The 16,177-nt window shown below is 37.3% G+C and overlaps 1 protein-coding gene across 5 annotated transcripts in view; it reads left to right on the top strand.

Annotated features, from left to right (window-relative positions):
- The window catches only part of RAVER2 (ribonucleoprotein, PTB binding 2), a 117,286-nt gene that overhangs the window by 35,752 nt on the left and 65,357 nt on the right, over positions 1 to 16,177 (top strand). For all 5 annotated transcript variants that reach the window (XR_010341204.1, XM_064372440.1, XM_021667687.2 and 2 more), the window contains 2 exons: positions 4,993 to 5,462; positions 8,777 to 8,968. Coding sequence is in view for 4 of the 5 variants with exons in the window: in XM_064372440.1 (XP_064228510.1) it covers positions 4,993 to 5,462; positions 8,777 to 8,968 (662 nt within the window). In the remaining variant the exon portion in view is untranslated. The remainder of the gene's footprint in view (positions 1 to 4,992; positions 5,463 to 8,776; positions 8,969 to 16,177) is intronic.

Consider the following 16,177-nt stretch of genomic DNA (forward strand, 5'->3'; position numbering starts at 1 on the left):
CCATAGGTCCTTGGAAAGAACGCAAGTGAGAAGACCATAGGGTAGCATCTTTTCATTCTTTACCAAAAGAAAAAAAACCACAATGAGTCAGCATAGAATTATTTACCTATTGAAAATATCTTTCAAAAACAGTGATGAAGTAGAGATATTTTTCAGTCATACAAAAGTTAAAAGAATCATCACCATTAGACCTGCATTATAAGAAATACTTAAGGAAGTCCTGCAAGCAGGAAGGAAAAATTATGGATGGAAATCTCGACCTACCCAGCAAAATGATGAATACTTGATATGGTCATTATGTGGGTAAAGACTTTTGTCTTAATATTAAAATGTCTTTAAAGTATAAGAGACTGTTAAAAGCAAAAATAATAACATTGTATTGTGAGATTTGTAACACATGTAGAAATAAAATGTATAACAGCGATAATACAAAGGCTGGGAGAGGAGAAATGGGATTGCACTGTTTTAAGTCCCTTATACGGTACATGAAGTGTTATAACTTTTGACAGTTGACTGTGATAAGTTAAAAATGTATACTGTAAACCTTAAATTACCTGCTAAAATCACACAACACAGAAATCATTAATTGTATTAAATGATGTTGCCTTGGATTTTAGGACCTATAGTGGTGTTTGTCGAAACATATAATTAATAACTCAATTGATAAAAGATGGTTACAATTCTAAACTATAACCTTGCAGTCAGAGCTTTCTATAATAGATATAAGGAAATTATTATTGGTAAAATAGGATACATTAGGGGAAGAAGTTTTGGCACTTGCTTGCCTTCAAATTGGACTCAATAATAAACTAAATAGTAGACCATGCAATGTCTTTTAAAATAATTGGGACCAGTTGTGGGATATTTAAATTTCACTAGGAAAACCATAAAATAATTAATCCCAAAATTCTCTTGCAGCCTTTTCTCTGTGACATCTACCATTCCCATGAAAACTAGTGTGTGAATTTTTTTTTTTTTAAGAGAATTTGTGGTCTTGGTAAAACGTGAAAGAACCAATAGAACAGAAAATGTGACCTCCTTTCCCTACTGCATGAACTTTTAAATTTGTTTCATTATGTTATTTAAATTCTTCATAAAACCTCTTAGTTTAGTTGAGCAAATGCAGATACCTAAGAGAAGGCAAAAGAGATATTCAGTTTTTAAATGTACGAGTTGATTTATATATGCATTTATTCATTCATCTAACACAAAGCTTCTACTATATGTCATGCACCATGATAGCTGGTGAAATATATTCATTAGTAGTTTAGGGAGCTCACAGTCTAGTAGGGTAGCAGGCATCTAAACAAATAGATTACAATGTGATGTGATATATGCAATAATCCAAGCAATGTTCAAGATAGAGAGGTACAAAAAGAAATGGTTAACTCTAACTGTAAGAGAGGATCAGGGAAGGCTTCCTGGAGATCATGATGTAGTAATGCATGGGCTGAATTTGAAAATCAGCTAAAAGGTTGCAGGTATCCTAAGATATAGGGAGTGATCTTACAGGCAGGGGAATTAAATGTGTAATGTATAAATACCTGAAATAACTGGATCTCTACCGGGAGCTACAAATATTTCCATGTTTTTGGAGAATGAAAGAGCTGTTGGGGAAGAGAGGAAGTATACTAGTTAATGAGGCTGGAGTTAGATATAACGGGCATCGTAGAGTATCTGAACCAACCTGGCACTTGACTTTTTTTGTGGGGAATAACCAACCTTTGCATTTAAGGCAGTAAACAGGCACAATTAAACTTCTGTTTTTTAGAGATCACTCTATCATCACTGTGGAGAAAGGATTAAAAAAAGAAAAAGCTAGAAGAATGAAGAAAGGGGGGTGGATTCAAGACCCATTAGATGGGTGGAATTTGAGGATTCCTTTTATATGAGAAATCAGGGAGACAGGGTCTAGGTTAATTCCCAGGTTTCTGATTTGTGAGTGCTGCATGACCAGCTAAAATAGGGAATAAAGGAAGATGAGCAGTATTAGAATTTGTTTTGTTTTGTTTTGTTTTTGGCAGAGATCCTCATGTTAGAGGATCATGAGTTATGTTTGGGAATCAGTATGAAGCTATATGTGGCACTAAAGGTTATAAACATAGATTTGGGAGTTATAATGGTATTGGAGGCCTTCTGCAAGTCCTCAGATGAGGTTATTTTGCTCATTGCTTTCATAGCCCCTCCTACTTCCCCTTTGGTGATACCACATTTGTAACTCTTTGTTAAATGTCTAGTATCCTCTATTAGATTGTGAGCTCTGTGTTGAAAGGGATCTTACCTGTTGTGTTCACCAAAACATTTCCAGTGCCAGACTTGGTATCTGGGACATGATATGGAATACATGGGAATGGGCATGATTGCCCCCAGAGGAAGAGGGTATAGAGTGAGAAAAAAGAGATTCAGTGGCCACACATTGAGTAACACATGTGGCCACACAGGTGTTACTGTGTGTGACTCTGCCAGGAAGGCACCCCAAGGAGTACTACTTTATAGGTGTGAGTGGGGGAGGAGAAAGAGCTAGCAAAAGAATAGAGGAAAGAGAACTTGGACAGTTATGAGGAGAATCAGGAAAGTTAAGAAAGGACTAGTGCAGTGGCTCATGACTATAATCCCAGCACTTTGGGAATCAAATGGTATTTTACGTCAGCATAAGGAAAAAAGACATAGAATCAAAATCAAGCCTTTTACAAAAGGTTGTTAGAAACTAAGAGTCTCTCAATAGGGTCAGTACAGCCATTTTTTTCCCATTTTCTGCAAAAGAGATGTTGGAACAGTTAGCTGTTCCTTTGGCAATAGTTTTCTTGCATGCAGGGCATGTGTTAAATGAAAAATGTGTTTCTTTAAATGTTAGCATCACACTCAGTATGGTGAGAGGCTCTTACTCTGAGAGCTGCGTAAGCACTAAGACATTTGAGGGTAGGGCAGTGTAGTGAAATGACAGGCAGAATTGCCCATACTACTTAAACTATTTCTCTCTCTCTTGCTGTATACATATTTGCTGTATACAGCATATCACCATGCTGTTCTAATTGAATTTGGGTAAATTAAATGTTCATGTGTGGTAACTTCACTATAAATTTCAGAGAGAGGGAGAGGAACTTGAGAGAGCTATTTATTTGTAATTTGTGGATTGCTATGTATTTTTTTTAGTGGGAGCTTTAAATTTTTCCTGTAAACTTGCTTAAAACCTTTTACATTCTTTTATTACAACAGGTAAACAAATTGATATGGTTAAAATGTAATTTTATAAGATAGGAATATACATAATATTTCATTGATTTAGAATGTTGTATTTGTATTATGTTTTCAGTCATATAAATTGTCATATGCATTTGTTGCTTGATGCTGGAACAACTTCATTAGGCAGGCAGGACACATGATTTTTTTTTTTTTTATTGCATTTTAGGTTTTGGGGTACATGTGAAGAACATGCAAGACTGTTGCATAGGTGCATACATGGCAGTGTGATTTGCTTCCTTCCTCCCCTTCACCTATATGTGGCATTTCTCCCCATGCTATCTCTCCCCAACTCCCCACCCCCCACTGTCCCTCCCCTATTTCCCCCCAACAGACCCCAGTGTATAGTGCTCCCCTCCCTGTGTCCATGTGTTCTCATTGTTCAACACCCGTCTATGAGTGAGAACATGCTGTGTTTGATTTTGAGGGCACATGATTTTTATTGTTTTGTGAATATTCAAGATCTTGTCCTTTTTTTTTTTAATTGCATTTTAGGTTTTGGGGTACATGTGAAGAACATGCAAGACTGTTGCATAGGTGCATACGTGGCAGTGTGATTTGCTACCTTCCTCCCCTTCACCTATATGTGGCATTTCTCCCCATGCTATCTCTCCCCAACTCCCCACCCCCCGCTGTCCCTCCCGTATTTCCCCTCAACAGACCCCAGTGTATAGTGCTCCCCTCCCTGTGTCCATGTGTTCTCATTGTTCAACACCCACCTATGAGTGAGAAAATGCGGTGTTTGATTTTGAGGACACATGATTTTTATTGTTTTGTGAATATTCAAGATCTTGTCCTTTTTTTTTTTTGAGACGGAATCTTGCTCTTTCGCCCAGGCTGGAGTGCAGTGGTGTGATCTTGGCTCACTGCAACCTCCGCCTCCCAGGTTTAAGCAGTTCTCTGCCTCAGCCTCCTGAGTAGCTGGGATTACAAGTGCATGCCACCATGCCCAGATAATTTTTGTATTTTTAGTAGAGACAGGGTTTCACCATCTTGACCAGGCTGGTCTTGAATTCCTGACCTTGTGATCCACCTGTCTCGGCCTCCCAAAGTGCTGGGATTTCAGGCGTGAGCCACCGCACCTGGCTCTCAAGATCTTGTCTTAAGATCAGAATCCTGTAACCTTTTCATTGGATATTATTCATCAAAAAGTGTACCAAATTATAAGTGTCTGTGTATTATTTCAATCTAATCTGATATTAAGGACATATACACATGAATTGGAGAAAGAAATGGCCTCGCTTGTGCATTTTGATGTTTTTGCTGTGTCTTCGTTTTTTCAGGTCCTTGCTGTCAAATAGGGTCTTTGAGAACTCTAAGAAGAAAGATTTTGTGACTTCATTTTTATTTCGGTGAAGGTTTATATAAAGGCTTCATAAAATTTTATATAACAGGTTTTTGGGTGGGAGGAAATCAAATATGTGTGTGATTGGAAAAGATTAAGAAAACCCCCTAGAATATCGTAGGATTTCACAGTGAAACTTCTAATATAATCCCTGTCCTTTCTATTCGGGTTACTGGTGATGAAATTAGTTTAATGGAGGTGTGAGCATTAAAAACCAATGAAATAGAATAAAAAATATCACAGTGCATTACATATAGTAGAGGTATTACCTCATAATTTTGTTTCAGAAAAAAGTGTATGTTTATGTGTACCAAATCATAGAAGTAAGATGTATTTCTTACTGTATTTTCAAACAGTTTGAAAACACTGGCCTAGAAAACTCTTTAATTCATTTTGTTATCTTCCAGCTTTTGTTACCTTATTGAATGGAGAACAAGCCCAGAGTGCAATTCAGATGTTTCATCAATATTCTTTTAGAGGAAAAGACTTAATAGTCCAGCTTCAGCCAACAGATGCTTTGCTGTGTATTACCAACCTGCCCATTTCTTTTACATTAGAAGAGTTTGAAGAACTTGTTCGTGCTTATGGAAATATTGAGAGATGTTTTCTGGTCTATAGCGAAGTTACTGGCCATTCCAAAGGCTATGGATTTGTGGAATACATGAAAAAGGACTTTGCTGCAAAGGCTAGATTGGAACTATTGGGTAAACAGTTGGGAGCATCAGCACTCTTTGCACAATGGATGGATGTTAATCTATTGGCTTCAGAGCTCATTCATTCTAAGTGCCTTTGTATTGATAAACTCCCCAGTGACTACAGGGATTCAGAAGAGCTGTTGCAAATTCTTTCCAGTGTTCATAAACCAGTGTTTTGCCAGGTATGTATTTTTAAGAGATTATTGGAAATATTTTAAAATATATGCATATGTATCTAATCTACATATACTCACAAATTTATCATACCTGTTTGATTAACACAATGTATGATTTAATTCTGCATTATTTTGTAGGGAAGACTTTGATCTTATGGGAAATTTTAAAACAGTTCCACTGTTTATAGGCCAAAGTATATTGTTAATGTAGTTAAGTATGCCTTAGCAAATCCATTGCTTACTCATTCACCTCATTCCATCCATTCACCCCACCATTTATCCATTGATCCATTCATCTATCCAACTTATATTTACCATCTTCTGTGTGCCAGACATTATGCCAAGTGTCAGAAAGGCAGAGAATGGAAAGATACTCTTTATCAATACCTCAGAATTTTGTAGAAGAGGCTGAGAAATAAACAAATAATTGCAAATCGTATATGAAGAGTGATATAATGGAGGATAGAAAAGTATTATGAAGTTTAAAAGGAATGTATAGTTCTGTCTTAATGTGGTCACGGTAGATGAGACATCTAGAGAAGCTCCTGAAAACTGATAACACTGGTGAGAATTTTCAAGCATTTTATCATAGTAAAATTAAATACATTCTAATAAATATATATACACACATATATACTGTATATAACTCCTTTCCTTACAGAGTTTTGATAGAAGCTGATCAGTTATTTCTGTCTTGTTTCTCTCCATTTCTTCCTTCTCTCTCTTCCCTTTTACCACCCTCCTTTCCCATCCATTCTCCTTTTCCTCTTACCTCCCTTGTTTCCTGTCCTCCTTTGGGTTTTTTCTTTAATGATACATTTGTTGAGTTCCTAGTATTGCAGTAGAAGTTTTGAAGTACATATATATACACTCACACATATATTTATTTTTTAAGTTGACAGTTAAAATAGTATTCATCATGTATAACATGATGTTTTGAAGTATATATACATTGTGAAATGGCTAAATTGAGCTAATTAACATGTGTATTACCTCACATAGTTATCATTTTTGTGGTAAGAACACTTAACATCCACTCTCATAGCATTTTTCCAGAATACAATGTTGTTATTAACTGTAGTCATCATGTTGTCCAAAAGATCTGTTGAACCTATTTTTCTTACTTAACTGAAATGTTGCATTTTTAAACCAATATCTCCCCAAGCCCCCACACCAATCTCCCCAGCCCCTGGTATCTTCTATTCTACACTATACTTCTACAAGATCAACTTTTTAAGCTTCCATACATGAGTGAAATTATGCAGTACTATATATTTTTAACAATTTTTTTTGAGACAGGGTCTTCCTCTGTTGCCCAGGCTGGAATCATGGCTCACAGTAGTCCCAAACTCCTGGGTTCAAGCGATCCTCCTGTCTCAGCCTCCCAAGTAGCTAGGATTACAAGTGCACATCACTATGCCCAGCTAATTTTTATTTTTATTTTGTAGATACTGGGTCTCGTTATGTTGCCAGGCTGGTCTCAAACACCTGGGCTCAAGTGATCCTCCTATCTTGGCCTCCCAAAGCTCTAGGATGGGCTTATTGATAGGTTCTTCTTGAATACTAAGAATTATATAATGTTGTCATCTTATGGCCTTACATAATTCTTTGTATCTTTATTTGAGGCCTTTGAAGCAAATGTGAAGAGAAAGGCCATATATCATAAATTGTATTTGAATTGAGAATCCTACCATTAGAAGGGACCGTATCATAAATTGCATTTGAATTGTGAACCCCAGAGTTGAAAGAGCCCTTAGAGATTATCTAGTATAGATTTACACATCATAGAAAATATTTGCTACCATATTTTTGAGTGACCATCTAGCTTCTGCTAGAATAGTTCAAAATAGTAGAAAATTAACTAGATCACAAGTCAGACCATTGTATCTTTGCATAGCTCTCATATTTGAACTGGAATAGCCCTCTCTGAAACTACTGATGCTGTGGACTTAAAATGATTTTGGTTTTTGAAAGACTTAAAATATTATAATTAGGCATGAAGGTCATAATGAAATAGGAATAGTAAAAAAATATTTTTAAAACTTTCAAAAGATGAATAAAGCAGCTTTGGGATGGCTCTTTATCAGTGGGTCTGTTACTTCAGGCTCTTTTGCATTGTAGATTGGCATAGACTATATTAAAGACACAGACTCTTACCTTGTGGTCAAGAGACCAAAATGATTAATTAATGGCTTTTACAAACCTGATTTTAAGACCTTTGGATTATAAGAGGAATAAGGTTGTTAGAGAAATGTTCAGAAGAGGTAGATGTTTTTCCTTTTCCTGTGTGATTGGAAAAAGCTTGTAGAGGAAAAGATATTTGAGGACAGTTTTTAAAAGAAGAAATAATGTAAAGGAAAAAAATAGAAATTTGATCTAAATATACAAGGAAGTAGAAGAAAGTTAAGCTTCAAAAACAAGATAAAAGAAACTGAAAAGGACTAAGTGATTTAGCTGTAATATCAGCTTATTGAGATACCAAACCCAAATAGAAGTATTGGAAATGTGTCTTCTCAAAGACATACTAAGCTGAATGTTGTGCCATTTATCACTTTATAGCATGAATGTATTTAAGATAATTCATACATGTTCAAAACCTAGAAACGTTTTAGTGTCTTATCTTGTTCTTATTTTTGCTCTTTGTACCAGTCTTTTCAGATCCAGGACTTTAGTATCTTCCTTTACACTCTTACAGGTGGGTGACTGGAAATAAATCGAGTTCTACATGGCAGGAGTTTATTTAGGGCACATTCAGAAATAAAAGTTCTATGTTGCTTTTAATAAACCTGGGACACAATTTTCCTAAATAAGGTTTGCCTTGGTATACTTGACTAAATTCCTGGGATCTGCCTAAAATAGTGAAATAAAAATGAAATGTTCTTCCTACCTTTCTTCTCTTGATAATACTAACTTTATTTTCCATTGATGTGTGGTCAGATAATTTGTTCAGTATGTTTTACTGTCCGTATATCTGGTGATTTTCGTTTAAGGAAAGCTGTAATTATTGTGTCCTCATATTTCCCTATAAATTACCAGTTTATATATTTCTTAATATGTAGAGACTATTGCCATTTGGGCTTGTACTGTTAAAATAAATTAGAAAAATCAAAGAATTGAATAGAAACTTGACAGACTCCTATCTTCCTGTCTTCAGGAAGAACTATAAGCAACTAGTAAACATTTTCATAAAGAAAGAGAATATTATTTCCACCAGTATCATGCTCCAATGCACTTATTCTTGAATTTGAAAATTATATATTGTACATAAATGTTTCTAAGTAAAGATTGGAATTCCTGTTTAATAAAATGTATTGTATCAGCTTGCACAGGATGAAGGTAGTTACGTTGGTGGCTTTGCAGTGGTTGAATATAGCACTGCCGAGCACACCGAAGAGGTCCAGCAGGCAGCGGACGGTATGATCATCAAGGGCACCAAAGTTCAGGTTTCCTTCTGTGCCCCTGGAGCACCAGGGCGAAGTACATTAGCAGCATTGATAGCAGCTCAACGCGTGGTAAGTTTTTTCTCTTTCTTTCTCTTTTTTTAGGGTATAGAAAATTCTGCTATTTTAATCTATCCAATCTAGCCAAAGTAATTGATTATTGATTGGGCCATCATTGCATTTTCATCACACTGAAGAGTTCTCCTTTTTTAAAAAACAGTTAGCTAAGTTGTTTCTTTGTTAAGTCAAGACAGAAGTCATTACAGAAAAAGAAACCGTGTTTAATAAAGTGTATTTATGTTGAGAAATTTTTCAAGGACTTTCATTTATTCAGTAAATTTGTGAGTTACTGTTGTGTTCTAAATTTTTGAGTGTAAATGCCTCTTTCTCTTTTTCTTTTCTTTTTTCTTTTTTTGAGACAGAGTTTCACTCTTTCGCCCAGGCTAGAGTGCAGTGGTGCAATCTCAGCTCAATGCAGCCTCTGCCTCCTGGGTTTAAGCAATTCTCCTGCCTCAGTCTCCCGAGTAGCTGAGACTACAGGCGCATGCCACCATGCCTGGCTAATTTTTATGTTTTTAGTAGAGACAGCATGTCGCCATGTTGGTTAGGCTGGTCTTGAACTCCTGACCTCAGGTGACCCACCCGCCTCAGCCTCCCAAAGTGCTGGGATTACATATGTGAGCCACCATGCCTGGCTGCCTCTTTTTTCAAGAAGTTTTCACAAGTAGAGGAAAATACATACCTGCGTTTTACTTACGTGGCACATTGTACTTACTTCTTTATAGTAACTGTCTACTCATTCCTCTCTACTTCTCTAGCCTGGAGGATCCTTAGAGATGGAGACTATACCTTCTTCATAGTTTTTACCTTAGTACTTAGCATAGTAAATATTATTGAAGGAAGGAAGGAATACACTTTTGAAGGAATTGCAGAAGACTTTATGCTGAAGATGACATTTAAGTGTGACATTAAAGAATGGATGAGATATTGACTTGTGTTGATGAGAGGTGGAAAATAGGATTGCCAGAGAAATACAGATTTTTTTGCATGAGATACTTATATTAAAATAATCATTCATTGTTCATCTGAACTCCAAATTTAGCTACACATTCTGTATTTTTACTTGCTACATCTGGCAACCCTAAAGAGGGAGAGTGAGTAGTCACACTAGGTGGAACAGAAACTACTCACACAGTGGTATGAGCTGAATTTACATGCTTGAGGAGTGTTAAGTGGACTGGTTGCAGAGTGAATATGAGGATGCTTGAATGTAGGCAAATGCCAAAGCAAGGAAAACAATTGAGTACTCAGCCAGTCTGGTAAGCAATGGGGAACTTATAAAATATAGAAACAAGATAGTGACAGGATCAGAGTGAAGCCACCATGAGATTAGTCTGAAAGTGATGAGTAGATGGACTGGAGAAAGGAGATTAGTAGAAGGGGGATAAGAAAGGAGATTGTGGTTAGCTCTTTACTCACATCTCCTGCCTCCTCTTCTTACTCCTTGACCTCACCTTTGGTCCTGGATTCCTTCTCCCTTTTTTCTTAGTTTGTCTGTCCTCTCATAGGTTCCTCTGTCATTGTTACATCCTTGCTTATGTAATTCACTGCCTCAGCCATTCATTCAGTATCAACTTCATCTCCTCTAGTTAAGTTGTCTCTTTGTTGGATTGGATTCGCTGGGTTTACAAGTCTGAATCCCTCCAGTCACTTACTTCTGAAGTTAGGGCACTGTGTCCTCTTGGAGAAAAACAAACAACTGGGTGGCATGACACTACTACAGATGTACAGCACACGTTTATAGCTTGACCCTCAGCAAATCTCCAGCTCGTCTCTCATTAGCTCTTTTCCATTTTTTTCAGCAGCTATCTAAAATCTTCACTGTATTCCTGTTTTTGTCCTTTTTCTCAGATAATCATGACTCCTACATTACAGAAATGTAAAGGCCATGTGTTGAACTCATTCACTCATTCAGCTATTCTCACATTGCCAGAGCATGCATGTCCCTATTTTTTCCTTCCATCTCTCTTCAATAGCATTAATTCCATGAGTATTTATTGGGTATGCACTAAATGCTAGGCACTCTTAGAGATGTTTAGGATTCATCGGTGAGCAAAGCCAGTACAGATTCCTGTTCTTGTGGAGGATTGTGTCTCTTTTTACCAAAGCATGGGGTGTGGCTGAGTCCCCACCCTCAGGGCTCTTGATCCTCTGCTGATTTTCACTTGCTGTTTTATCAGCTCCATCCCCTCTGCTATAAACATGCTCAAGTTTTTTCCTTTTAAAATCCTCTCTCTCAAAACCCTAGAAGAAAACCTAGGCAAAACCATTCAGGACATAGGCATAGGCAAGGACTTCATGACTAAAACACCCAAAGCAATGACAACAAAACCCAAAATAGACAAATTGGATCTAATTAAACTTAAGAGCTTCTGCACAGCAAAAGAAACTATCGTTAGAGTGAACTGGCAACCAACAGAATGGGAAAAAATTTTTGCAGTCTACCCTTCTGACAAAGGGCTAATATCCAGAATCTACAAAGAACTTAAATTCATAAGGAAAAAACAACCCCATCAAAAAGTGGGCAAAGAGTATGAACAGACACATCTCAAAAAAAGGCATTTATGCAGCCAACAAACATATGAAAAAAAGCTCATCATCACGGGTCATTAGAGAAATGCAAATCAAAACCACATTGAGATACCATTCCTCACCAGTTAAAATGGCGTTCACTAAAAAGTCAGGAGACAACAGATGCTGGAGAGGATGTGGAGAAATAGAAACACTTTTACACTGTTGGTGAGAGTGTAAATTAGTTCAACCATTGTGGAAGACTGTGGTGATTCCTCAAGGATTTAGAACTAGAAATACCATTTGACCCTGCAATCCCATTACTGGGTATATACCCAAAGGGTTATAAATCTTTCTGTTATAAAGATATATGCACACATATGTTCATTGCAGCACTGTTTACAATAGCAGAGACTTGGAATCAACCCAAATGCCCATCAGTGATACACTGGGTAAAGAAAATGTGGCACATATACACCATGGAATACTATGCAGGCGTGAAAAAGGATGAGTTCATGTCCTTTACAGGGACGTGGATGAAGCCGGAGACTATCATTCTCAGCAAACTGACACAAAACAGAAAACCAAACACTGCATGTTCTCACTTATAAGTGAGTATTGAACAATGAGAACACATGGACACAGGGAGGGGAACATCACACACCTGGGCCGGTCAGGGGGTGGGAGGGCTAGGGAAGGGACAGCAGGGGGTAGGGGGATTGGGGAGGGCTAACATTAGGAGAAATACTTGATGTAGATGATAGGGAGATAGATGCATCAAACCATTATGGCACGTGTATACCCATGTAAACTGCACAATCTGCACATGTACCCCAGAACTTAAAGTATAAAAAAAAAAATCCTTTTTAGATGCTGGGCTTTATAACCATGCACCCGGAGTTGCTTGAACAATTAGGCCTCACATATTGTCACCATTTCTTAATTTCCATTTCCTTCTCAGTCTAATGCAATGTAGTTTCTGCCTCCACTATTCAAGTGAATATGTACTCGTTAAGAGGGATTTTTAAATATTCAAATCTAGTGGGTACATTTCAGTCTTTTGTTGGTTGGTCCCTTTGCAACATTTAAAAATTTACAGGTGTGAACGATGATTCACACCTGTAATCCCAGCACTTTGGGAGGTCAAGGTGGGAGGATTGTTTGAGCCCAGGAGCTCGAGACTAGTCTGAGAAACATGATGAAACCCTGTCTCTACAAAAAGTTAGCCAGGCTTACTGGTGTGCACCTGTTAGTCCCAGCTATTTGGGAGGCTGAGGCAGGAGAATCACCTGAGCCTGGGAGTTCAAGGCTGCAGTGAGCTGTGAATACCACTGCACTCCAGACCGGGTAACAAAGCAAGACCCTGTCTCAAAAACAAAACAAAACAAAACAAAACTCTCTACTACCTGGAATTTTGCCACACCATTCATTTTCCTATCTGCGTACGTGTTCTTTCCCTAACTTATTTTTTTCCCCTAAGGGCTGATATCAGTAGATTTCCAAATTTGGCCTTCTCATTTTCTTCCTGTTATATATGCCTATTAATGATTACTACCAAGCATATAATTTCAGACCAAACTGCTGTCAGCACTAAATTATATTTCCAAGGGATACTTGGACATTCCCACTTCATGCTATATAAATAGTTCAATTTCAGCATCTCAAAGAAAACTTATTTTTTTCTGGGACTTGCATTTCTATGTTCTATAACATCTATATATGGCATCAGTTCATCCAAGCTAAAACTATGTGAATCAAAAATTCAGTTAAGGCTGGGCACCGTGGCTCATGCCTGTAATCCCAGCACTTTTGGAGGCCAAGGTGGGCGGATCACAAGGTTAGGAGATCAAGACCATCATGGCCAACATGGTGAAGCTCTGTCTTTACTAAAAATACAAAAATTAGCTGGGTGTGGTGGTGCGCACCTGTAGTCTCAGCTACTCAGGAGGCTGAGACAGGAGAATCACTTGAACCCAGAAGGCAGAGGGTGCAGTGAGCTGAGATTGCACCACTGCACTTCAGCCTGGGTGACAGAGTGAGACTCTGTCTCAAACAAAACAAAACAAAACAAAAACAAGAACAACTCAGTGTCGTTATTGCTCTCCCTCACCCACCTTCTAATCTAAATGTCAGAAATACTAGCACATCCTTTCAATTCTACCTCCTGAGATCTCTGAAATCCTTGAGACCTTGTCAGCATCTTGATTACTTCACTCAGGATCTCATCTTTTCTCACCTCTCTGATTAGAATAATTCCCTACATGATCCCATGTCATTAGTCTTTCCCCTTCTAATCCATCTTGCACAGTGCACAGGAGAGATCTTTCTCAGCCTCAACTCAGCTTATGTCATTCTCTTGCTTAATATTCTTTAATGCCTGCATAAGTTCACCTTCTTTAGCATAGCATGCAGACTCTTTATGATCAGATAGTAGTGACAGTGAGAAATCTCAGTCTTAAAAATAAGGTATTCATATAATGTTTTCTATATGTTTTTGGTACATATCTTTTGATAATATCAAGTGTTCTGAGTTTAAAAAAAATCATTAATAGGTGCTGAACTTTATCAGAATATTTCTACAACTATTGAAATAATCCTGATTTCTCCTTAAGTTCATTAGTGTCGTTTGAGAATTACACATTCTATTTTTATCCTGCTGGTGATTGTTCCTAACTTTTTTTTTGTTGAAATGGAGTCTTGCTCTGTTGTTCAGGCTAAAGTACAGTGGTGCGATCTCGGCTCACTGCAACCTCTGCCTCCTGGGTTCAAGTGATTCTCGTGCCTCAGCCTCTCAAGTAGTGGAATTATAGGCATGCACCACCATCCTCAGCTAACTTTTGTATTTTTAGTAGAGACAGGGTTTCACTATGCTGGCCAGACTAGTCTTAAACTCCTGACCTCAAATGATCTGTCTGCCTCAGCCTCCTAAAGTGCTGGGATTACAGGGGTGAGCCACCATGCCTGGCCAATTGTCCCTAGCTTTTTAACATGCATAGATTTATCAGAACTTCTGTCCACTCACCTATTCTCACTTCCATCTGCTTCCTCCTTCCTACCATACCTATCATCATATTGGTGTCTACATTTTTACTTTAGGATAGTCTTAAATGTTTTTGTGTTGTTTTTATGGTTGTGGCTCTGTATACAAGATTAAAATTACCATATTGTGTACCTTAATTTCCACATATTGTATAATAACATCTTACATTTCTTTCTTTTCTCGCTGGATTACTTCCTTCTAGGGGATTTTGAAAGATAGTATTCTTGTGGTAAAAACTTTTGAGAACTTGTATACTTGAGAATATTTTTATTTCGTGCTGATATTAAATAACTTAGATGAATCTAAAAATACAGGCTCAGAGTATTTACAGTACTTGTATTAATCCTTTGTATTAATTAGTACTTTGTATTAATTCTTTGTCTTCTTGAATCTAATGTTGATGCTTTGAGAAAGAAGATGCTATTAATTTGTTTCTTGTTCCTTTAGAGATATGTTCTTTATAGATGGAAGTTTTTAGAAGGTTTTTTGTTGTTATTGGCTTTGATGTTCTTAAATGTCACATGAAGAAATGTGATTAGGTGTGTTTTTTCTTTAGAAATCATATTTGGGAGACTGTGAACCCTTTCATTCTGTGCTCTTTAATCTTTAATAATGGGAAATTTTTCAGCTATTATTTTTTCAAAGATGTTATTTTATTTTCTTCTCCCTCAGGGACTTCTATTATCGTGTTGATGCTTCTACCTCCGTTTTCTTCATCACCTTGCTTTTTCTTGTTTGTTTGAATTTTCAGTTTCTTTAACTGGATTTTTATGATCACTATTTTGGGCCACGTGCGATGGCTCATGCCTGTAATCCCAGCACTTTGGGAGGCTGAGGCAGGTGGATCACCTAAGGTCAGGAGTTCAAGACCAGCGTGGTCAACATGGCAAAACCTCTACTAAAAATACAAAAAACTTAGCCAGATGTGGCGGGCGCCTGTAATCCCAGCTACTTAGGAGGCTGAGGCAGGAGAATTGCTTGAACCCGGGAGGTGGAGGTTGCAGTGAGCCAAGATTACACCATTGCACTCCAGCCTGGGCACCATAGTGAGACTATGTCTTAAAAAAAAAAAATTCACAATTTTGTTTTTTAGTTACATGTATTCTACTATTTAACCTACCTGTTAAAGCACAGGGTAAATGTTAAGAATAATGCTTTATGAATTCCTTCAGTTTCTTTATCTATAGAATGGAGATAAAAATACCAACCTTATAGAATTGGTTTTTTGAGAATTAAAGATCTAATTCATGTAAACTGTTTAGAACAATGCCAAGTCTACAGAAAGAGAGGGCTGCTATTATTTTTCTCAATACTTATGTTTTTCATAATCTAGCATTTCTTATTGGTTATTCTTTGTAACTGCTTGCCCTTACTTCATGTTTTAAATAAAAATCCATTTTATTTTTGTGATGTCTATTACATTTATTTGACATTCTTATTATTTCCTATCCATAATTCTGCTTTCTCTCTTACAGTTGGTTCAGTTTGTTGCTTTTATTTTTTAGTGACTGCATTCTCCAAATGTCTAGCTATTTTTCTTTTGAATGTATGAATATACATTTCCTGTGGGAGCTGTCACCTTCCTATATGTCACTGTTGAGAGGTTGCGGGGAAGGGGATGGACAGAGGGAAGCTAAAGCCTGATCTTAGCTAGGGTTTAGGGAAGGCAG

This window comes from Aotus nancymaae, unplaced genomic scaffold (genome assembly GCF_030222135.1).
Source record: "Aotus nancymaae isolate 86718 unplaced genomic scaffold, 86718_ANA_hifiasm-v0.15.2.pri h1tg000007l, whole genome shotgun sequence".
Classification (NCBI taxonomy): domain Eukaryota; kingdom Metazoa; phylum Chordata; class Mammalia; order Primates; family Aotidae; genus Aotus; species Aotus nancymaae.